The 24482-nt window shown below is 35.2% G+C and overlaps 1 protein-coding gene across 3 annotated transcripts in view; it reads left to right on the top strand.

Annotated features, from left to right (window-relative positions):
• Positions 1 to 24482, top strand: part of SLAIN2 (SLAIN motif family member 2) — a 76514-nt gene that overhangs the window by 37370 nt on the left and 14662 nt on the right. For 2 of the 3 annotated variants that reach the window (XM_026016502.2, XM_072749046.1), the window contains 3 exons: positions 156 to 515; positions 947 to 1084; positions 10105 to 10182. In XM_026016502.2, the coding sequence (XP_025872287.1) occupies positions 156 to 515; positions 947 to 1084; positions 10105 to 10182 (576 nt within the window). The remainder of the gene's footprint in view (positions 1 to 155; positions 516 to 946; positions 1085 to 10104; positions 10183 to 24482) is intronic. The other variant, XM_026016503.2, reaches the window with a different exon arrangement.

Here is a 24482-nt window from a genome sequence, read left to right as displayed (position 1 = left end):
TGGGAGAATGTGTAAGATGATTCAAGTGGAAAGTGATTTTCCTTTACACTTTATACTGTTTGGATTTCTCAGGGATACTCTTTTGCTTTTAAGTTTCAAAAATATTTAAATGTTTAAAAATATACCTAAAGAAATAACATGTTCGTTGTTGTCAGGTCTCCGACAAGAGTATGCAGCCACTACATCTCGGCGCAGTTCTGGTTCATCTTGCAATTCTACAAGACGGGGTACTTTTAGTGATCAGGAACTTGATGCGCAAAGTTTAGATGATGAAGATGACAATATGCATCATGCGGTATACCCTGCTGTTAACAGGTTTTCACCATCACCACGCAATTCACCTCGACCATCACCTAAGCAGTCACCCAGAAATTCACCTCGTTCACGATCTCCTGCTCGAGGAATAGAATATAGTAGAGTGTCCCCACAGCCTATGATTAGCCGCTTACAACAACCTCGCCTTTCACTTCAAGGTCATCCCACAGATTTACAGACAAGCAATGTTAAAAATGAAGGTAATTAGAATGTTTTTGGAAAAACCATTGTCCTTCATATTTCATATGAAAGTAACACAATTTTTATCAAAGTTTTATATTTCAGAAAAGTAAATCAAGAGTTTAATCAGTTTACTATTTTATTACTACTAGTGAATGAATACACAAAGAAGTGAATTTAGTTTTACTTGATTATGTTAGCGTTGCTTTGTCCTACTCATGAAGTGGTCTGTATATAGATTTTGATTTAATTTGTGGTTCTTTTTAAAGGTTCTACCCATTTATAGAACCTAGGTTGAGTTGTTTATTTTTATAAGACATGTACTTCCTGTTAACTGTACTAAAGTATGCAGAATGCTTAAATAATTTGATTTGTGAATCCCAATTAGTATTTTAACTGTTTTCATCTAAAAGAATAGTTTGATTTTTTTTTTCATTAAATTCTATTCTAGAAAAATTAAGACGCAGTCTTCCAAACCTGTCCCGAACATCTAGTACACAAGTTGACTCAGTGAAAAGTAGCAGAAGTGACTCAAATTTTCAAGTGCCAAATGGAGGAATACCTCGCATGCAACCTCAGGCTTCAGCCAGTAAGTATCTTTTATGTATCAGTTATTTAAAGGAAAATGAAAATTATAGATAGTAATTTTGTGTTGAATAGCTGTATTAAACCATATCTGTAGTGAAATGTAATGATTATTTTCTATAATCATAGCTATATTCAAATTTAAAATTTGTTTCTATAAGATACCTACTTGTATGAAACTAGTTTCACCAGAATTTTAAAATAAGCAAAGTCTACCTGTTTTAAAAAAATAATTTTATATATAATATGTGTGTGTATGTATATTCCTTAAAAACCTACATGTTAAAAATGATAAGATTTTTGTGGGAAATAGTCCTGGAACAGACAGCTTAAAACCCAGTCAGCTTTATTACTAGAACATTAATAAAAAGCAATAATGATCCTGCAAAAAATACTAGCATAATCAAAAACATGTTAAATTTCAATGAATAAAATTCTCCAGCAAATATAGAAATTCATTTTAAAAAATGTTGAAGGTTACCTGATGGAAAAGAAGGGTTGAATCTATTGAATGAAGGAGACATATGCACCATAAACAAAAATCAGAGAATCATGCAGAAATAACTTCTAAGACAAAGTAGCCAGACTGAGCCAAGATGTGATATGGGAATAGATGGATACTGTATACTTTAGTGTACAGGTGATTAAAAAAGAATTAAACACTTTCCAAAGAATGTTACTTGTTAACTCCAGTAGATATGAGCACATAATCAAAGCAGGTTTAAACAAACTATCACAGTTATTTCTCTAATTTTAAAAGTGCTCAATATGCACCCCTGGTATCCCAGCGCTCACATCAGTGTTGTGGTCTGATTGACCCAGCTCCTTTGTCACCATTTAAAATGGTGGCTGTGATGTGTTCCTTCATTTCCTCAAAGCTATAAAGAAGTGGCACAAATACAAGGTTATTGATTGTTCATTTATGTAACTCTTTTATGGAGTAATACAACTTTGAAAACATTTATTTTTTTAATTCCCTTACACTCTGCCTTGGCTTTATTGTGTTTAGCTGACTTTGTGTATTTTGTGTTAAACTGCTGTTACTTGGTGACTCAAAAATAGGCCAGGAAAAAATACATTTGAACACAAATGATTTAAATTTTTCCTTATTTTCTATTGTATATGATATTATTTATATTACAGAAACTCACATTGTGCTGTACCATACATAGTCCTGTTTAATCCTCAGAACAATTCTATGAAGTAGGTACGATTATTAAAACATTTTGCAAATTAGGAAATAGAAGTTTTGAATAACTTACCTATGATCATACAACTTACAGGTGGCAAGTTAGGATTCATACCCCTGTTGATTGTGCTCAAGAATCCAAGTCTACCAAGAGAGATTTGTCACATCCATGATTTAGAACTAAGATTTAAAACTATCTAGAAATTAAAATGAACCCTAAAATTTAAGGCACTATGGAAAATTGTTACCTAGAGATTTTGTGTACCTCATTTATTCAGATGGATGTGTGCAACATGTTTTTGAACCAAATCAAATTAAATTTTAAACTACTCTAGTATTCCAGGCCTTGCGAACTACTTTAAGTAACATTGCCATTATGATGCTCATATGGTATATTTCATAAATGCTTAAATGGTATAGAAAATAGGGAATCACAAAAACTTTAAAAATAAAATTACAATTTGAACTCTTACGTTATGTTGAAATGGTGAATGATAACTTCTGTGCCTCTAAGTCTGCAAATTAAGTTAATTTGGCCCTTGAGGATATTGTGTTTCTGTTTTTTTCCTCCCTTGGTATATTTGCCTGAAACAAAAAGCAATCCACGATGTTAATACAACAGGAAAGAAAATTTCATCTCATTAAGGAGAGTAAGCAATAAAAATCATGCATATTATAAGCTATACTTTTATAGCCTATGCCCAGAAAATCCAAAACATCATTTGTATTTGTACTTTTATGCTTAGTTTGAATTGTTCTGAATTTTTCAAAACTTTACATGATTATATCTTCAGACAGCTTACCTGCTCTTTGTTAAAGGTAGCTAAATCCATATTCTCTTTACTTTATTCAGTAAATTGTCAGCATCAACTTTTTACTCAGGTTTGTTCCCTTATGCTGCCATGTCTGTTCTTAATTTGAACGATTCTAGCACCTCAAAGCTATATGGAAATTAAAAAAAAAAAATCTTCACAAAAATAGAAGAAAATAGAAAAGGTTGAGAACCTAGATTAAAAATGTTAGTAGAAAAATATATTGACTGTATCTTAAACTTTGTGATAACTACTTGCCTTCTCTAATGGTAGCATTACCATTGTATTTACTTGCTGATTCCCTAGAATTTTTTTCTGTGGAGAAACTATTTTATCTTTTTCCCCAGAAATTGATAAATAAGGAAAATATATAGGGAAAAATAATGAGATTCTAATCACTAATTTACTTTAAATAGAAAATATGTATGCAGTTACATAGTGTATTTCAGTATTTGAACAGTGTTTAAGTAAAAGAGAAAGTAAGGTACCATATTTTTTTTTCAGTTACATATATTTGTTTATTTTATATTTATAGCTATAATGAGGCTGATTTACAATTAAAATGCCGCAGACACTTATTTTAGTGTAAAATCACACTAGTCACAAAAATATTTTTGGAAAATAGTAAACCTAGAATATTATCAAGTTTAAAACTTAGTAAAGTTATTTTATAAAAATATTTTAAAGCCTTTTGTTTAAAATTAACATTTTACTTTGTAATGTATTATGTTTTACTTAAAATTTTACATTTATCTTTGATCCATAGAAATGTATTTATGTAAGTGTTCTTTTAATTACTATGAGTGTGTGTGTGTATTATATATTGTTTTCATAGTAGCCTTTTTACTTTAATATAGAATTATTTCTAAATATTATAATAGCAAGTCTTATTTTATCCGTGAATTGGTATTTTTTGTTTTTTGTATAAACCGGTTAGTATAATAGATGTTGCATTTTTGTTTTTCTTTAAGTTTTTATTTTTCCAGCCCTTAAGTGGTAAAGCTTTGGTTCTTACCTGCTGGTCTGCATGAACCTAACTTTGCAAGGTTGCTGTTATTTCCACCTATGGGACCACTTCTTTTGCCTTGTACTATGCCAATCACTGTTTTTATATGCTTATTTGCTATGGCTGCATTATTGTGGATGCTGACATTCAAGTATAAATATTATGAGAGTTCTAATATATTTTCATTTTTATAACTACTACCAATTTCTTTTATATTTGAAATGTGAGTAACTTAAAAAGTTTAAGAAAACCAGAGCATTGCAGAGGTCATGGATATATGTCATTTTCTCAGTTTCTCCATTTAAAGGAAGGAATGCTTGTCAGGAACAGTTTTTCAAAAGACTAATGCCTTGCTTTCTAAGACTACTAGAGTAGAGGTTCAGTGGGAACTTTAGTTTTTAGAAAGATACAGGAATTACTGGTTCAGAAATACAGGGAAAAACCCCAAGACAACTGCTGATTTTAAAAAATTAGTACTCAAACTCTAGTTAGTATTTTTAATTGTTTACTTTCACATATATTATCTCATTTGAACCTCACAACAATCCGGTTCTTATAGAGAAGCAGAGATCCATATGTATTATATGTGCAATGGCATATAACTAGAAAAGTGCAAAACCAAACCAAATTACTCCCTGCTTCCCACCCCTCTTTGAGTCCCCTGATTCCCTCCCAATAATTATTTGGATTACATCATGCTGACCTAACTACAAATGAGTAGGCATCTTGGAAAATATTCCTGGATGACTCTGTTGGAGCATTATTGAACTATAAATACTTGTGATTTGTGAACTACCACAAAAGAGTAATGCAGTGTAATATTTATCCACGTACTTACATTTAGTCAAATGGAAGAATATTTTTTGCTTAGGATACAGAGTATTCCTCCAGAAAAAAGATATATGGTCAGTTTTCTACTCTGGACTACTCTGGACTCCCTCACTGAAGAGGGAGTAGCCAAGGCATGACCAGACTGCCCTGGGGCCCATGAGGAAGGAATTCTCATGCAGATTTCACTTGGAACCAAACATTAAAAGATTACACTTGAATTTTACAGAATTATGAGATATAAATTCAAAAGAAATAAATCATGATAAGTCTGTGTAATGGGCTAATCTAAGAACGAATGTAATATTTGTAAAATTTCTTTTTAAGAACAAGCAGTCTATGGTGGGTCGATTATCTAATTATAAAGAGATTTTATAAATGTAGTTTTTCTGGTACTTCTGTAAATTCTGAGTGAATACATCTGAGATGGATACCCAGAATATATATTTTTTAGAAGTGTCTCACTTAATTCTGGAGTATATTCAAGTTTTAGAACCACTAGATTAGATCTCTACTATGGAGGATCTTGAATGCTTAGTTCAGATCTCTGGATTTTATCCAGTGATCACTCACTAGTGTCCTTAATTATTCAGCAGATATTATTGGGTATATGCTATGTTCTAGGCAATGGGATTATAAATATAAATGAGACAGCACGTGCCCTTCAATAGCAGGGAATGATTGGTAGGAACTTCTGTGGGAACAGAAGAGAAACATTAAACTCAGCAGTGTAAAGAGGTTTTCAGGAAAGAATGAAGATATCCCTCTGCTGGCTCAGGAGGAGCTCATGAGACCACATGAAGAAAAGACAGACAGGTTTACCTAACAGTGGAATTGGTAATGAAGTCTTAAGAGTAGCACCCCGATTGTAGTGGTTTTGTATGACTAGAGTATAGGGTGCAGTAGAATGGTTAGTGGGTACAGTGATGGAGGATGAGAGAGATACATAGGCCACAGATTGGGAGTTTTCTTAATATATTAAGGAATTTGAATTTTATCCTATAAGTGTAGAGAGCCATGGTAGACTTAGTCAAGGTTACTTCTTAGGAAATCCATTCTGGTAACAATATGAAGAATGGGTTAAAGTTGAAGACTAGAAACCATTTAAAAGTCTATTGTATAGTCATGGAAGAAATGAATATCTGAACAAAGGCACTGGTGCAAGAGGTGATGAGATATGGATGAATTCTTTTAAATGAAGTAAAAGATACGTGACTTGGTAACACTGAGAAGATGGGAAGTGGAGAGGAGGAGAGGACTGAAGGGTGACTCTGAGAATTTATAGGCAATAAAAGTTTCAGAACAAAATGTCATTGTAGGGTTAGGGGGAACAGGGGACATTTTACCTGGCAGTGATTAATGTTCTTTTATAGTGGCTTATGCTTGCTTAATATTTGGTATCTGGAGATTATTTTTAACATCTCCCCAGATGACAAAATTATATTCAATAGTAATGAAATAGAATGAATTCTAATAATAATGGCTGGAGAAATGAAAAATATTCTTTTGTTGAACTTTATTTTGTAACTGTCAGTAAAAAATAATTACAGTACAAAAAAGATAGGTTAGTATTTTTAAATCATTTTTATTTTAAAAAGGAAAATGTTTTTTACATATTAGTCTGTCACAGTAATGAATAGTACAGCTTTAGTTTCTAGCAATTTGTCAATAATTCTTCAGAATTGATTTTGTATATTGAAGCTCAAGACAAGGTATAGCCAGATTTATCAATTTCTCTTCAGTCATATTGACTGTAGAGTAGTCTTCAGTTTTTAAATTGAGGAAGTTTTTATTCCCCACAAAGCAACTGCTGTACAAATAGGGAAATAATCAACATAATAAGTTTGGCAGAAATTCATAAAATTCCATTTTACAGTAAATTTCAGAAATTGCCATCTTGTCCATATCTCAGTTCCTTTGGGAATCAAATCTATTTTTAAATGTCTTCAGAGTTGAAAAAGTTTAATCATGTTTGACAGAATTGAAGTGACTCACATTCTGTTTCATTGACTTTATAATCACTGTAACATCACTGTTTATTTTTAAGCTGTGTTAATATAGGAATATATTTACAGGGTATTGTACCACAGGACTATATTATTGTCGCACATACTGTGCTAAGTGAGCTAGATTTCACATCTCTACGGACTTACTCTGGAAAGAAACACGTAGCTGAACCCACCCATGTTAGGGGAGACCATATAATTGGGAATTCTCTTTATTATTTTTCATGTGAAATGCAATTTACATTAAAAGATAAGTATTAACATTTGTTCATTTAAATCTTACATATATGCTATGAAAAGGCAACAGTATCTGCAGCAGTTGTTTATAACTTAGGCCAACGAACTATTTTCTTCAGGGAGGAACATTTTATCACCAACATTGATTATTAATCCTGGAACATTGATGATGATTTTTAAAAAAGACCAAGCTGGTTTTTTATTCTGAATTCCTTACAGACTGATCACTCACTCACTGTCTGCACTGCAGTGGGGAGGGGGACAGCACTTCTACTCCTCCTCCCTTGATGTATATGAAAAGTGGAAGGATTGGATGTAGGGAAACCCAAAAGGACACTGTTCTAATCCAAAAATATGGGGATGCAGATCTGGATTAGGTATTTAGGAGACAATAGGGATGTAAAGCAACTGCAGGGATGACAAAATAGAATTAAAGTAAGAAAACTTTGAGCTAAAATGACTTGGGAAATGGTGGTATATGTTTAACAAAAATACAGAGGCTTTTGGAATTGGTTTGTGGAGGAAGACATTGACCTAAATAATGGTAGCATGAGAGAATAATATTTTTATTGTACCATCTTTACTTTTCATGATAGGGTCTTGCTAATTTGGAATTATGTAAATATTAGAGAAACCAGGGAAACCATGAGTATTTTTAAACAGCTAACACACTGAATTCTTATTAGTGTACTTTGGAGACTTTCAGTTTACTACACTTTATCATTTAAAAAACAATTTTTGTTTTTAGAAGACTGATCAGATTAAGAGAATTCAGATAAAAATTTAGTTTTCTTATTTGGGTAATACACAACTATGTGGTATCTTATGAAAATCACTCATTTCATCAGGTTTATCAGATATGTTGTATCAGACAAATTTAGAGTATATTGCCTGATTCTTTTTGCAGTCTCATTCTTCAGAGTACCATTGCATAGTTTTCACTTGTTATAGATACTATTATTGTGACCCATGAAACTTGAGGGAGAAAGTCCATTAGCATAGCTATTAATATAAGAAGGACCTTTCCAAAATAGATTATAGGTGATATTTGATGTTAAGCCCTCACTAAAAAAAATGGTTAATAGGTACTGTGGATTGCCAGCGTACATACAGATGGTTACTTTTTACCCTCATTTATTCTATTCCAATCATACTCCACTTCCTGTTCTTCAGATAAACTAGATAAACTTCAGATAAACTCTTACCTCAAGTCCTCCACCATTGCTTTTCCTTTTGTCTGTAGTGCTTTCCCCAGATATCTGTATGATGTACTTCCTTTCTTCCTTCAGATCTTTGCACAAATATCATCCCAGGGAAGTCTCCTGATCACTCTATTTATAATTGCAACTTAAATCTCCCATTTCCTCTCTCCCTTCCCTACTTGGTTTTTTCCATAGCAGCTATGACTTTCTGACTATTTGACTTTATTTCCCCTTTCCTTTCAGAATGTTCCATGAAAGTAGGAATTTTGTCCATCTGGTTGGCTACAGAATGAATCCTTTGTACCTAAAACAGTACCTGAAGTAAAGTAGATAATTAACTATTTGAAAGAATGAAAATAAAGCAGCAGTAAATGAGTGACACTATGAATGGTTGAAAGCATGTATATGAATAAATATACAAATAGAGAATATTCAGTGATGATAGGATCCTGTATTTCTGTGGGATAGATATGAGGTAATTATAAAACTGATTTTTTTTCAGGTTTGGAGAAGTTTTTAGTATTCTGGCAATATTTAAGCTGAATTGCTGTATTATTTAGCTAAGGAATGTGTGGAGTACTGTAAAATTTGAAATCAAATAACATTTATTACTCTTTAAAAATATTTGCTATCAGGCAGTGAGAAAACAATAGTTTTTTAAAAGCATTGATAGAGTTAAGCAGTAGAGCAAAAGAGAAATTCTCCTTAATTCTCTTTGATGATATTATCAAGTATTCCTTTGTCAACTCAATGATTGTTTAAATACTGGCCGGATTATGGTTGTGGGATCTCTCTCTCTCTCTCTCTCTCTTAAATCCTAGAGGTATACTTTCAAATCAGTAAAGTGACGTTTTAGAACCTCTTAAATAGGTAACTGTACTGGTAGGTGTGGGAGTTTTCAGTTCAATGGATCTAGTGAGCTGTAACTCTGGATGGCTCTGAGCTACAACTTACAGCTCAGTTTTGAGAGTTTCATTGCAGTTAATAGGTTAGGAGTTTTAAAGAAAGCTTAGAATTCCTCACTGATCACTTTAAGAAGCAGAAGCTCTGACTCCTCCAACACATACTATGCACCACCCCCCCGAACACACACACCCTGTCGGGCCAGATATGTTACATCTGCACAGCCCAGATATGTTACTTCCCAAGGTCTCAAGTACCAATTGGTTTTATTCTATAGCAAGATGATGAGTATATTAAAGCAACTGGATTTCGATTTCCTTGAGGACCTGCCTGGTTCTGAGTTTTCTTCTCCTTTTTGAGTATGGAGATTACGGTTTTATGTTAGGGCAGTTCATCTAACAATAACTGCTTTGCCAAAGTCTGCTTTTTTGCATTGAACAAGTACTACTTTTATTTTATTCTATATTGTGTGCTTGTGTTCATCACTTTTACTTAATTAGCTTTATATTCTTTGCATCCTGTAGCATGTTTGCTGGTGGTTTGTTTTCTCTTTGATATTTTGATTGGTTTACATTTGTAGATTTTTCTCATCTTTAAAAAACTATTTCTGAAAGTATGCACTTTGCACTAAGATTTCCATCCCTTTTCCTTTCCAACTTAATGCACTAAGCATCACTTTCAGATTCCTCTGCTTCTGGGATTCTAACATATTTTCACCGTACGTACGGTTTCTGTTCCTTGATAAATTTTCAAGTATGTATTAAAATATTCAGGTTTACAGAAGCTATAGCCTTTATCTTGTCCTTCCAGGCAAATATTACAGTTCCTTATTTTTCAACAGCTTCGCAAAGGCTGAAAAATTTGCCTCGTACTTCCCTCAAAGCCAAACAGTTGCTTCAAACTTCATCTACAAAAAGAGGTAACTACAGCCTCTTCCTAAATTTTAAATTTCAGGAAATAATCTAACAATTAAATCTTATGCCTTTTGGCATACTGAGTCATTGATGTCTGTAGGGCATGTTTTAGTCTTTTTTTTTTTTTTTTTTTTTAATAAAGTGGATTCATTCTCTGTTACTTGGATAAACCCAGAAGAAACTAATTTTCTGCAGAGGTATGTATTGGGTTGCTCTTCTGAAAGGAATAAATGATAATGTAACATTTTCTATTAGAGAATTAATCATTTTTCTTAACCTAAACCTGAAGGTCATTGTTTTAATGTAGATGCAATAACAAGTGCTTTAAAATGAACCAAATGCCAGACACTTTATATGTGAATTCTTTTCTTCTGACTTTTGAGTTTTAGATTTACTTATCAGTAGGATGAAAGGGGAATGCTTTCTCATTAGAAGTTGATAAACGTTAAATCACAAGTTGTTGTGGTTAACTGATAATGTTTGAACTATGTAATAAGGGAGTGGTAGCTTTTTTAAGAACTGAGACTTGACATATATGAAGGTTGGACACCAAAGCCATCATATTATTTTGAAGAGTTTGGATGTATGGGCAGCTAGAAAGAAGTAGATTGGGGAAAAGACCTTAGAATTGGATAGGACCAGCAGTAATAAGAATGATGAACAGAAGCCTCAGAGGAAATGGGATATAACCAATACAATGAGGAAAAATATTTTCCCTATCCAGGATATGTAGATTTCTTGACAGTTTCAGAACTCAACAAATAACAAAGATATATGAGGGGGATAAAGTATTAAAAGACAATTATGTGGAAAGAGAAGGTTTGAGATTTGATTGTTGAATAAAAAGATTTGGTTAATATGGGTTAATATGGGTCCAAAGGTCCTGAAGTACACATTTTAGGAAGTTTGTTAATGTATAAATGTTTTAGCAATGATTTGGTGGATTAAATATGATTTAAGGAAACAGTTTTAGATAATGGAATCTGAAGGAAAGAGAATAGTCAAATGGAAATGTTGGATGTGTGAATATTTGCATTTTGAATACTGGAAGTTGATCATAGCCCTCCAATACAAATGTCTTTTGGTGCCACTGTCAGAAATAAGACTGGATGGTGTATGTTCTTTTGATAGAAAAGAAGATGACTTATTTGGAATCACTATAGAAAAAGGTCCTTATAGAAATTATTTGAGGACCATGGGCTTCCTTTTTTTTTTTCTTTTTTCTTTTTTTTTTTTACGTCCAGATATTTTTGAGTACTTGGTGAGAGGTAGGTGAAAACAGGAGCATCAAAGGATTGTGGTGTCTAAAACAGGATGAGAGATTACTGTACCATAATAAAACAGGGTTTTTAAAAAAATGGGATTTTAAGTTCATATAAATCTTATTTGTTGTGTGCCTCTATAAGCTGCTTCATAATTTGGGGGGAGGATCGGGTAGGTTTAAATAATTTTAATTTTTTTTAAGATTTTATTTATTTATTCATGAGAGAGAGAGACAGAGACACAGGCAGAGGGAAAAGCAGGCTCCATGCAGGGAGCCTGACGTAGGACCCGATCCCAGGTCTCTAGGATCACGCCCAGGGCTGAAGTCGGCGCTAAACCCTGAGCCACCCAGCCTGCCCTAATTTTAAATTTTTACTTAAGAATTTTTTTTTGCTATTTATTAGGTTAAGAAGATCTTAACTTCTGGCTGGTTGGTTTTGGGTTTTGGTTTCTTTGTTTTGTTTGCCTGTGTGGAGGTTACATATTTTTGTTAATCTGAGCCACCAAACTCCCACCCTCCATGATAAAATAGCAGAAAAACCAATCTTATAATTCTTGGTACCTCTGGCTGCCTCGTTGATTTATGGTAAAGGGAAAGAAGTTTGTATGTTTCTGTATTAGGTTTTGTTGTTTTGTTTCTTTTTGTTTAATCTGTTAACTTAATCCAGACTCATATTTTTTTTGGTTGTTGGTGTGATTTGGAGATGATCATTTTACACTACTAGAAGTTCTGAACCAATCGAAAAATGGACACAGATATACCACGGGATTTAAAATATTAGGTTAGGGGTACTTGGCAGGTTCAGTCACATAATTTTTTTTAAAAAGCGTTTTATTTATTTACTTGACAGGGAGAGAGAGAGAACGAGCAGAAATGTGGGAAAGGGAGAAGCAGGCTCCCCACTAAGCAGGAAGCCTGATGTGGGGCTCAATCCTAGGACCCTGGTATCATGACCTGAGCCTACAGCAGACGCTTAACCAACCGAGCCACCAAGGTTCCCGGAGCATGTAATTCTTGATGTTGGGGTTTTGAGTCCTAGCCCTATGTTGGGCGTACAGCCTACTTTAAAAAAATAAAAATATTAGGTTAATTACTGGTAAAATTGAATCAGAGAATACATCTTGGATCCAAGGCCAAATGGATTTTCTAATTTCCCCACATAACTAGACTTTGAAAAAGAGGAGTCTTCACTGAACTGTGGAATTCTCTAATCTTGTTCGGGATGTGAGGCAGATGAGATTCAGACACCATGCGGTAATAGGTACCTTTGTCACTTTAAATTTGGACAAGAGAAACATGGAACTAGATAGCAAATTGCCGCAAAATCCATTGTCCCATCCTGGGGATGAACCTCTAACGTCTTCTAGAAAGTTGAGGTACTTATTTTAAGGACTGATAGAATCGTGGAAAGAGGAAGAAGGTGGTTCCCTTGACAATTGGAGATATGGTCACTATGTTTTAGAGAGAGAGAGAGAGAGAGAGCGCCAGCACATTCGAGGCTGGGCGGGGAGGAGGAGAGAGGGAGAGAGAGAATCTTACATAGGCTCCATGTTTAGCATGGTGGCTGATGTAGGGCTTGATCTTTTGACCCTGAGATTGTGACCTGAGCCAAAATTAAGAGTCACATGCTTAACCAACTGAGCTACTCAGGGACCCTGGTCACTTTGATTTTAATTGCACTTAGTAGTAGCTGGAGTTTGAAGATGAGAAGGGAAGTAAGAACTGTGTTGCCTGGGACACACAAAGGGACACACCATAAACATTTATTGAATGAACATAGTCATGCCACTAACTCAAGCAAGGCTGGACACATTCCCCTTTGCATTTTCTTCTTACAAAGTTTATTGTTTCTTCAGCCCATCCCTCTCTTTGAAGAAAAAAAAAATCCATTGTGTATTGTTAAGGCTTCATAGGCATGATTGCTTAAACTGCTGTGACAAAGAGAGATTCATTCCTGTTTGTTGGGAACTCATTGAAGTGGAGGTAAACAAAGTAGAGACCTCACCAAGTCAGGGAAAAACTGAAGACTACTTAGAAAAAAATGAATGCATAGATCAGGACAAATTAAAATGTAGAAGCATATGTTAGAAGGAAAGAGGCAACTAAAGATAAGTTAGCTAGGGATGGTAGTTGAATATTCACTGTATTTTGAATATTCAAAGTGAGATAAACATTTATAAAAGGCCATATTGATAGGAGGTTAAAGTGCTATATGATATCACTCTCGGAAAATGGAGAACCTAGGAATTTTGCCATTACCTTGGATCCTAAATTTAAAATTTCTTGTTTTCCCTTTTCATTAACAAATATTTATTGAATCTATATCATAAACAAGATACACTCATTATTATATCCTTCCCTTTTTTTCCTGCCTCTGTGTCTAGCCCCTCTTTACTTTTTCTTCTATTATAGCTGTGGTCAAAGCCAACCTCTTGTATGGTGTTTTTCGATACAGTTAAAATGATCGGAGTTGGTCCCCTTCTCGTGATTTTGTTATGTAAAATTGAGAGTATATGAAAGGAGAGGGTACAGGGCTCTCTCCAAACCTACAAATTCCTATTAGCCATTTCTGGTTTTATTGGAACGATAATTGAATAGACTTTACTTATATTTAGAGTTCAAGAGAAATGTAAAAACACATATATTGTTCTCATTCATTTGGGGAATATAAATAATAGTGAAAGGGAATATAAAGGAAGGGAAAAGAAATGTTGGGAAATATCAGGAAGGGAGACAGAACATAAAGACTCCTAACTCGGGGAAACGAACTAGGGGTGGTGGAAGGGGAGGAGGGCGGGTGTTGGAGGGGAATGGGTGACGGGCACTGAGGTGGACACTTGATGGGATGAGCACTGGGTGTTTTTCTGTATGTTGGTAAATTGAACACCAATAAAAATTAATTAAAAAAATAAAAATAAAAAAAAAACAACACATATATTAAAGAGGCAGATCTACAGTTCCATTACCTGGATGATAAAATCATAAGAAGGAAGTGATTGCTATAAAAATTCAAATGAATGGATACTCTGGGGGAGTGGGTCAAGTGAGGATTGTGCTTGGAAGCAGAGAGGTAGTTTCTGAAGTAGCAAGTTATAGTGTCCTGATATAAATGGTGGTCACAAGGGGGTTGTCTTATAAGAATTCATTAAACTCTCTATGCACTATGTGGTTTTCTGAATTTGTGTTATATTTTTAAATAACAAAGTTTAAATAAACAGGTTCATAAGTTAGAAATCCTAAATTTATTAATCCTAAATTCTTAGAAAAATGCATTAGAATATATGGGAAGGACAAGTCAAAAAGTTCTACAATCTCAGAATATGGAGAGAAATATTTTAACAAGGTCAATGTCTCTGCCTCTCTCTCTCTCTGTCTCTCGTGAATATATAAATAATTTTTTAAAAATTGTTTTATCCCATATTACACACAAAATCTGGGGAAAACATTAGCATAACACCATAAAATGTGATTACTGAAAAGTCTATAAAACCTTTTGCCCGGGCATCTAGATGGCTCAGTTGGTTAAACGTCTGCCTTCAGCCCAGGTCATGATCTCAGGGTGTCAGACTCCTTGAGGGGGAGTCTGCTTCTCTCTCTCTCTCTCCCTCTGCTCCTCCCCCATTTGTGCGCTCTCCATCGTGCTCTCTGTCTCTCTCTCATAAATAAAATCTCAAAAAAAAAAAAAAAGAAACTTTTGCATTTGATTGCCTTTTATTTATTTTATTTTTTTAATTTTTATTTATTTATGATAGTCACACAGAGAGAGAGAGGGAGAGAGAGAGAGGCAGAGACATAGGCAGAGGAAGAAGCAGGTTCCATGCACCGGGAGCCCGACGTGGGACTCGATCCCGGGTCTCCAGGATCGGGCCCTGGGCCAAAGGCAGGCGCTAAACCACTGTGCCACCCAGGGATCCCTGATTGCCTTTTTTTTAGTAGATACACTGCATATCCATTATCAAAGAGTTATTTGTACTCTTTTATTTAGTCTTAGTTCTACACTTAAATATGTATTTGATGCTTACCTTCAGTCTGTACATTACTGTTTCACCATTTTTCTTGTTTGAAGCTCATGCTCTAGTAGATTTCATATAAAGGAGTTATAGGAGCAATATCCATTCACTCCAATTTTTGTGTATTGGTGACAGTTTGACCTTTTTATTTTTGAAATTCATTAGCTGGATATGAAATCTTTGGTTCACATTTTTCCTTGAGTGTCTTAAATATATTTCTCCATTTTTGTCAGGAATAAAAAGTTGTTTCTCTTACATTCATTTGGTTTTTGATCTGGATGTCCAAAGGATGTTTTCTTTTTCTTTAAAGTTTAATAATTTATTTTTTTTTAAGATTTATTTTAAAGACTTTATTTATTTATTTGAGAGAAAGAGCACAAGCAGGGGGAGAAAGGCAGAGGGAGAAGGAGAAGCAAACTCCCTGCTAACCAGGGATCCCAACGTGAGATTCGGTCTCAGGACCCTAGGATCATGACCTGAGCCAAAGGCAGATGCTTAACCTAGGAGCCCCTTGGATTTTAGAGAGCGAGGAAGTAGGAGGAGGGTAGAGAATCCTGAAGCAGACTTCCTGCTGTGTGCAGAGCCCAATGCGGGGCACAATTCCAGGACCCCAAGATCATGGCCCAAGCCAAAATCAGGAGTCAGCCACTTAACTAACTGGGCCATTTAGGTGCCTCTAAAGGTCAATAACTTACAAGAATATATCTTAAAAAAAAAAAAAAAAGATTTTATTTATTCATGAGAGACACACAGAGAGAGAGGGGCAGAGACGCAGGCTCCATGCAGGGAGTCCAATGCGGGACTCGATCCCTGGACTCCAGGACCACGCCTTAGGCTGAAGGCAGGCGCCAAACCACTGAGCCACCCAGGGATCCCCTGAGAATATATCTTAATGTTGGTCATTCTGAGTTGATTTCCCCAGATATGTAGTGTGTTCTTTCAGTGTGGAGTTGCACATAATTTAAAATGTCAGACGAATTGTTTTGAATCATGGTTTTTAGTATTCTGTTCTCTTGCTTTCACTTTCTTTTTTGTGGGGGCTCCTATTGCACCATTGTTGGATATTCCTTACCTGTCTTCTGTATCAATTACCTTCCCTTGAATCCTTTTTTGTATTTCTTCATTTCTTTTTGCTCTGTAAAAGTTTCATTTTCTATTTCATTTTTTCATTTTCTATTTCTCTTAAAGCATTATCTATTATGTGTGGTAACTCTGGTGTTCTTTCTATCTTAGACTTCATTTTAGAATGATTTAGGTCCAGTTCTTTTCTCTGTTCCATCACCTCATTTTTGAGGTGCTTCCCATTCTAATTTATGATGTTCTTTCATACTTTTATCATCTTCTTGAATGTTTTTAGGATTTGAAATATTATAAAGTTTCATCTTTTGTATGTGTGTGCATAGTGGACATGATTTCTGGCAAGGTTTTACCATTATTAGAAATGTTATTCTGCTCCTTTCTTAATAGTAACTTCATGTAGGATTTGGCCTCATTCCTTCTCTATTACGCATTTTTCTTTGGAATTGGTTTTTCTAAACATTTGGTAAGGGAACTTGATTTAAGATCTTCTAATTTTGTGTCTGTAGAGATCCTTCTTCTGTTTTGGGAAGCTTAAAAAATATGACTGCTTATTTTCTGAGATTTCTTACCTTTGCTTTTCTTCCCTACTTATAAAAATCATCCTTTTAAAGTGTACAAGTCAGTGTTCCTTAGTATATTTACAGAGCTGAGCAATTATTTTGATGTTAGAGATTTTCATCACTCCCATAACCCATTTCCCACTCCTTCCACCCCCTGGCAACTACTAATCTTTCTGTCTCTGGTTTTGCTATGCTTCTGGCATTTCATGTAAATGGAATCCTATAATATTGATCTTTGTGCCTGGTTTGGCATAGTGTTTCCAAAAGTTCGTCCTATTACAGCACATGTTAGTACTTTGTTCCTTTTTGTTGTGATACAGTATTCAGTGTATAGATATACCAAATTTTGTTTATCCATTTCTCAGTCATGAGCATTTGCATTGTTATCACTTTTTGCCTATTTTGAAAATGCTGTTAATGCTGCAGGATTTGCTGGTAGCTTATTTATTCATATCTACCAATCTTTTTGTATGTAAGGAAGAAAAACTATAGTGAAGACCATTCCCAGGGGGTGTCTTCTGCCTCATATGTTTAATCTCATGATAACTGTGTGCTTATGAAAATAACAGCGAGTCATGTATAGTAATGCAAGAAGAAATCAAAGGCTTCCTTGTCTTTTTAATTTTTTTGTGTGATTACTTGTCAGTCTTCACAAATTTAATAGACCTTGGTATCCTGTATTATGAAACCTGCCTAGGGTAGTAGCCTCACAAACATTCTAAGTCTAGTTGAAAATAAACTGGTGAAAATAACATTTTAATTTCTACTCCCAGAGGTGTTTCACTTTCCCAGTAAAGAATACCAGTCTGGGAATCAGGAGATGTAGGTTCAGGTTCTGATTTTCTTGTTTGCTCAGTTGATCTCTGTAATTGTGACAGTTTTTTTTTCTCTGCACAGTGAAAAGGTTGACGTAGATAATCACTAATAACTCTTGTAGCAAGGTCTTTTGACTCTAATGAGAGAATCATATTTACATCATCCTTGCCATCTTTAATAACAAGGAATTATTTTTAAGTCTTTATTATGTCAGTAACCTGTTACTATCCTTGATGTGTGTAGACCTCACTAAGTAACTGGGATCATGTAACTTACTGTAGTAAAGGAGAGTAGACAAGTATTTTTGTTCTTAATCTTTTTAATAGGGGATTCCTGGGGGCTCAGCAGTTTAGCGTCTGCCACTGGCCCAGGGCATAATCCTGGAGTCCCGGGATCAAGTCCCACATCAGGCTCCCTACATGGAGCCTGCTTCTCCCTCTGCCTGTGTCTCTGCCTCTCTCTCTCTCTGTCTCTCATGAATAAATAAAATCTTTAAAAAAAATAGTCTTTGCTAAATAATTGAATGGCATATCTATTTTAATAAATGTTTTCCCCCATTGGCCACAGTGGCCAGTATTTGGCAATGTGTATATTTTTATTGTATACTATATATTTGATATTTATATGTTTTAAACAATTATACAGTTAATAGAATTTATAGTTTGGACATATCACTGTGAAGACCACCATTTGAAGTATCTATTTTTTTCCATACTGCTATGTACATTTGAGATATATTATTTATAAAACATTCTCTGAATATTTATCAGCCTAAAAACAGTATAGTTTACTCAGTTTTTCTCATTCTAAAGTGCCTATTGTATTTTCTAAATTTCAGTTAGAAAACTTACCATTTTTATTAAATGCTTGTTAAAAGACAAAAATGAATGTTTTAAAAATAGGAATCCTCATATCCCCTATCATTTCATTTCAGAGGTGACTTAACTTAGACACCAAGGTTAGCATTCTTAGTCATGTCAGTTTTATCATTAGAATTCTGATTCTTGCTCAGAGTAGATAGCACAGCTTCATTTTATGCCTCGATTTAAGTGTAATTCTCGGTATCCAGAATGAGTAAAGAAAAATTATGACCGAGGTGCCTGGGTGGCTCAGTGGTTGAGTATCTGCCTTTGGCTCGGGTCGTTAGCCCGGGGTCCTGGGATTGAGTCCCACATTGGGCTCCCCACAAGGAGCCTGCTTCTCCCTCCCTATGTCTCTGCCTCTCTCTCTCTGTCTCTCATGAATAAATTAAAAAAATCTTTAAAACAAGGAAAAGAAAAATTATAACCTACTGTCATAATTAATTTGGTCAGTAAAGCCTAATTAATCCCTATGGTTTAGTTAATTTATAAAGACGGCCTAGGAGATAACTGTCTTGAGTAGCATTGTTGAATATCTCTCCAGAGAACTCAGCTGCAACAGGCTGAAAGGCTCCAGTATTCCTTAGATAAGGAAGGCACAGGTGGTAGTATGCCTTATAGTTTGCATAATATTATACATGTACCAAAAAAAAAAAAAATATATTATACATGTACCAACTATTTATACGTTACTTATTTGATTTTCACAGCTAACCTGTGATATTTATTAGAATTACATCTATAGATTTCTCTTTTAGGGGAGCAGTACAAATGGTGTTGAATTTTTTTATTTCTGTACATTCATTACTACTATATAGAAATAGTTATGTGTTAATCTTCTATCTTGTGAATTCGCTGAACTCAGTATTTCTAGAAGTTGGGTTTTGTGTGTGTTTATGTGGCTTCCTTCGGATTTTTGATGTAACAATCAAGAAGACAGTTTCTTTCTAATCTAGATGCCTTTTATTTTTATTTTCTTTCTTGCACTGACTAGAACTTCCAGCACTATGAATAAGTGGTAAGAGCATGTATTTTTGCTTTGTTCCTATCTTAGAGGGGAAGCATTCTTTCACCATTAGGTATAAGGTTATATTTTTGTAAATGTTCTTTATCAAGCTCAGGTTCCCCCATTCCTGTTTTTCTCAAAAGTTTTATTGTGAATATGTGTTGAATTTTGATGCTTTTTTGCATCCATAGGTGTGATCATATGACTTTCCTTTAGCCTGTTGCTGTGGTGGATGACATTGATTTTCAAATTTTGAACCAATTTTGCATCCTAGAATAATCCCCATTTGATCATGGTATATGATTTATATATGTATGTATATCACTGAGTTCTATTTGTTAGTAATTTATTAAGGAGTTTTATGTCTACATTCATGAGAGAGATTGGTCTGTTTGATACTTTGATACTGTTCTAATTTTGTTTTTTTTCTGGCTGCTTGTGTCTTTCTCTGACACCACTCAGGCATTTGGTAGATGAGGCTTGGGGGCATTTCATTACTGATACATGGGAATAGAAGCCCAGGTTTTCTACTCAGTCTCTGTTGGCATCCAAGGGAAAGGGGCCAGGTGGTGGAGGTGGGGTTTCTGGCTCCCCACTTGGTCTCCACTCACACTGTGGTGGAGGTGGTCTTGATACCACTAAGTGAGCAGTCATCAAAGTCCTGACTCTCTACTGGATCTTCTCTGGCACCAACCCATGACGAGAGTAAAGAACATCTAATTACTGTCTTCTCTGACACCTTCCTAGAGAAGATATTAGGGCACCTTGTTAAACATCACAAAAACAGGAGTCTGGGCATCCCATCAGCCAGCCCTTACTCATGTGGGTGAGAGTAGGACTATAGTGTTTCTGTGGTGTTTGGCTAGAATAGAATAATTATCTGAAAATTTTCTTTCCTAGTTCTTTGGCTAGAGAGAGCAGACTTTTTTTTTTTTTTTTTCTCTGTCATACCTGATGGCTTTTTCAGGTTTCCAGTTTCTTCAGCTCCAATTTGGAATATATGTAACAAGAAGAAAAACCTAGCAACTCATTATCATGTCATCCCTTAGGTTGTAACGTCCCTAGGCAGTCTTCCTTTTTCCTCTCCACATCAGAATTTTATGTCTGTTTTGTATATCATGCCCAGGGTTTTAAATTATACTTAAGGGATCCCTGGGTGGCGCAGCGGTTTGGCGCCTGCCTTTGGCCCAGGGCGCGATCCTGGAGACCCGGGATTGAATCCCACGTTGGGCTCCCGGTGCATGGAGCCTGCTTCTCCCTCTGCCTGTGTCTCTGCCTCTCTCTTTCTTTGTGTGTGACTAACATAAATATAAATAAAAATTTAAAAAAAATAAAAAAAAATTATACATAAGTGGGTGAAATAGGGAAAAATACATCTGTCCCATTTTCCCAAGTGGAAGTCTTAGAGTCACATTTTTAAAAAATTTCAGGAGACAGTCATTTCCCTGGTAGTACTGTTAATAGTTTAAAGGGTGGTCAGAAGTCTTTCCAGAGGAAAAGATGCCTTTCATAAAGCCTATTTTCAAGATAATATTTGGGTAAGACATTCAAGACATTATAGATATATTCCAGTATTTGTAAGGCTATCACGTAGAAATGAAACACTCTTAGCCTCATTAGTGTAAATGCCTGATTTCACCATGTGCTTTACATAAGTCACCATAAGAAGGAAGCCTAGGATTCTTCCGTCATTCCTCATCTAAGAGATTGTCATTTACAATGTCTTAGTGGATCTCTTAATCTGACCTCATTGCCATTTTTCCCCAACTCCCTAGACTTTTCCAGAATACTCTTTGAAGCTTATGATCCTCTGAACTTTACTGTTCTTGCTCCTATGTGAAAACTGTGTTCCTACCAAAACAAAAGGAAAGACTACCCAATATGGAAAAAGCTAGGACTGAAGATGGCCTTTTTTGGAGTTGGTACTAGAAGGAGGAGGTCCAGACCCCACCCTCATGAAGAGGCTAGATTAGTGCTATGGACCCTTGATTAACCAGGAAACCTCCAGGAAGCCACTGTAACAACTTGGGTAGAGACTGGTCTGGCAAGGGAGACAAAGGCTGGGTGTAGTGAATGGAGTTGTGAAGATATATTTGTAGTCATCTATAGAAAAGGGAATACAGATTATGTAAGGTAAAAAAAAATAATCTGTGAAGATCATGGAATTTGCAATTCAGTAGTACTCAGGGCCTGTGGATATCTTCAGCTTTCTACCAGAGGAGACTAACAATTGTTGAGGACCAGGATATGATTGAGTTGAGAGCCATTATTCTCTGCCTTGGCTCTACTATAGAGTCACCTATGGAGGGTTTTTTTGTTGTTGTTTTTGTTTTTGTTTTTGTTTTTTTAACATCAACTGTGTATTCAATTGGAATTTTAAACACAGAGTTTGAATTTCAGCAAAAATTCACACTCATGATGCACCTGGGTAGCACAGTTGGTTGGGTGACCAACTCTTGCTTTTGGCTCAGGTTGTGATCTCAGAGTCTTGAGATCCAACCTCCCATCAGGCTCTGCACTCAACTTGGTGTCTGCTTGGAGTTTTTCTCTTCCTCTGCCTCTCACTGCTGTGTTCACTCTCTCTCTGTCTCTCTAACATAAATAAATCTTTAAACACACACACGTTCATGTAATCACCAGTATAGTAAAGTCATAGAACATATCCATCATCCCCAAAAGTACTCCTTCCTAGTCTGTCTTTCAACCTCAAGCAAATATGTGACCTGCTTTCTGTTACCATAGAGTTGCCTTTTCTGGAATTTTATATAAATAGAGTCTTTCAATATGTGCTCTTTCATGTCTGGCACTTAATTCACTGAGCATAATTTTTAGAGTCATCCTTATTGTATCAGCAGTTTACTTCCTTTTATTGCTGAGTAATACTTTATTGTCTGGATACACCACACCTATTGAGAATGATGTTTGCTGTGGGCTTTGTCAATATGGCTTTCGTGATATTGAGGTATTTGTTTACTCACCTACTGATGAAAGTTTGAACTGTGATCAGTTGAGTGGAGTGTTCTCTAAATGTCCAGCCAATCTAATGGTGGTGTGTGTCTCTGTCCTTTCTGATTTTCTACCTATTTTATCAGTTACTGAGAAGGAATAGTGTTGAAATATCTAATTGTAGACTTGTTTCCCCTCGGCTTTCAGTTGTGTCAGTTTGTTTCATGTGTTTTGTACATCTGTTTTTGGATACAAACAGTTGGAATTCTTACATTCTTTTCTGAATCGGCTGCTTTAACATATGAATTCTTATCTCTCGTAATAATTTTTTCTGATTTTATAGACATTTCAGCTTTTTCATGATTGGTTTTGTATGTTGTATCTTTTTCTGTCCTTTTATTTTAAACCTGTGTTTTTCTGACTAAAATGTGTTTTTATTTATTTATTTTTATTTAAATTCAATTAACATATATTATTAGTTTCAGAGGTAGAGTTCAGTGATTCTTCAGTCTCATCTAACACCCAGTGCTCATTATATCACATACCTTCCTTAACACCCATCACCCAGTTACCCTATTCTCCCACCCACCTCCCCTCCAGCAACCCTCAGTTTGTTTCCTGTGATTGAGTTTCTCTTTGGGTTGTCTCCCTCTCTGATTTTGTCATTTTATTTTCCCCTCCCTTCCTTTATGATCCTCTGTTTTGTTTCTTAAATTCCACATGTAAGATCTTACATGATAATTGTCTTTCTCTGTTGACTTATTTCACTTAGCATAATACCCTCTAGTTCCATCCACATCATTGCAAATGGCAAGAATTCTGGTTTTGATGGCTAAGTAGTATTTCATTCTATATATATATATGGCATATCTTCTTTTTTTAATACCATATCTTCTTTATCCATTCATCTATTGATGGACATCTGGGCTCTTTCCATACTTTGGCTGTTGTGGACACTGCTTCCATAAACATTAGGGTGCAGGTGCCCCTTTGGATCACTACATTTGTATCTTTGAGTTAAATACCTACTAGTGCAGTTGCTGGGTCATAGGGTAGCTCTATTTTCAACTTTCTGAGGAACCTCCGTGCTGTTTTCCAGAGTGGCTACACCAGCTTGCATTCCCACCAACAGTGTAAGGGGGCTCCCCATTCTCTGCATCCTTGGCCAACATCTGGCATTTCCTGGCTTGTTAATTTTGACTATTCTGTGTGATGTGAGGTGGTATCTCATTGTGGTTTTTGATTTGTATTTCCCTGATGCCAAGTGATGCTAAGCATTTTTTTCATGTGTCTGTTGGTCATGTGTGTCATCTTTGGAGAAATGTCTGTTCATGTCTTCTCCCCATTTCTTGATTGGATTATTCTTTGGGTGTTGAGTTTGATAAGGTCTTTATAGATTTTTGGGTCCTATCCCTTTATCTGATAAGACATTTGCAAATATCTTCTCCCATTCTCTTGGTTGTCTTTTGGTTTTGTCAACTATTTCCTTTGCTGTGCAAAAGCTTTTTATCTTTATGAAGTCCCAGTAGTTCATTTTTACCTTTGTTTCTCTTACCTTACTTCTTAAACAAGAAGTTGCTGCGGCCAACATCACACAGATTGCTACCTGTGTTCCCCTCTAGGATTTTGATGGATTTCTGTCTCATATTTAGGTTTTTCATCCATTTTGAGTCTATTTTTCTGTATAGTATAAGAAAATGGACTAGTTTCATTCTTCTGTGGCTGTCCAATTTTCCCAACACCATTTGTTGAAGAGACTATTT

This window comes from Vulpes vulpes, chromosome 2, assembly GCF_048418805.1.
Source record: "Vulpes vulpes isolate BD-2025 chromosome 2, VulVul3, whole genome shotgun sequence".
NCBI lineage: Eukaryota > Metazoa > Chordata > Mammalia > Carnivora > Canidae > Vulpes > Vulpes vulpes.
This window is presented reverse-complemented; position numbering and strand designations above follow the sequence as displayed.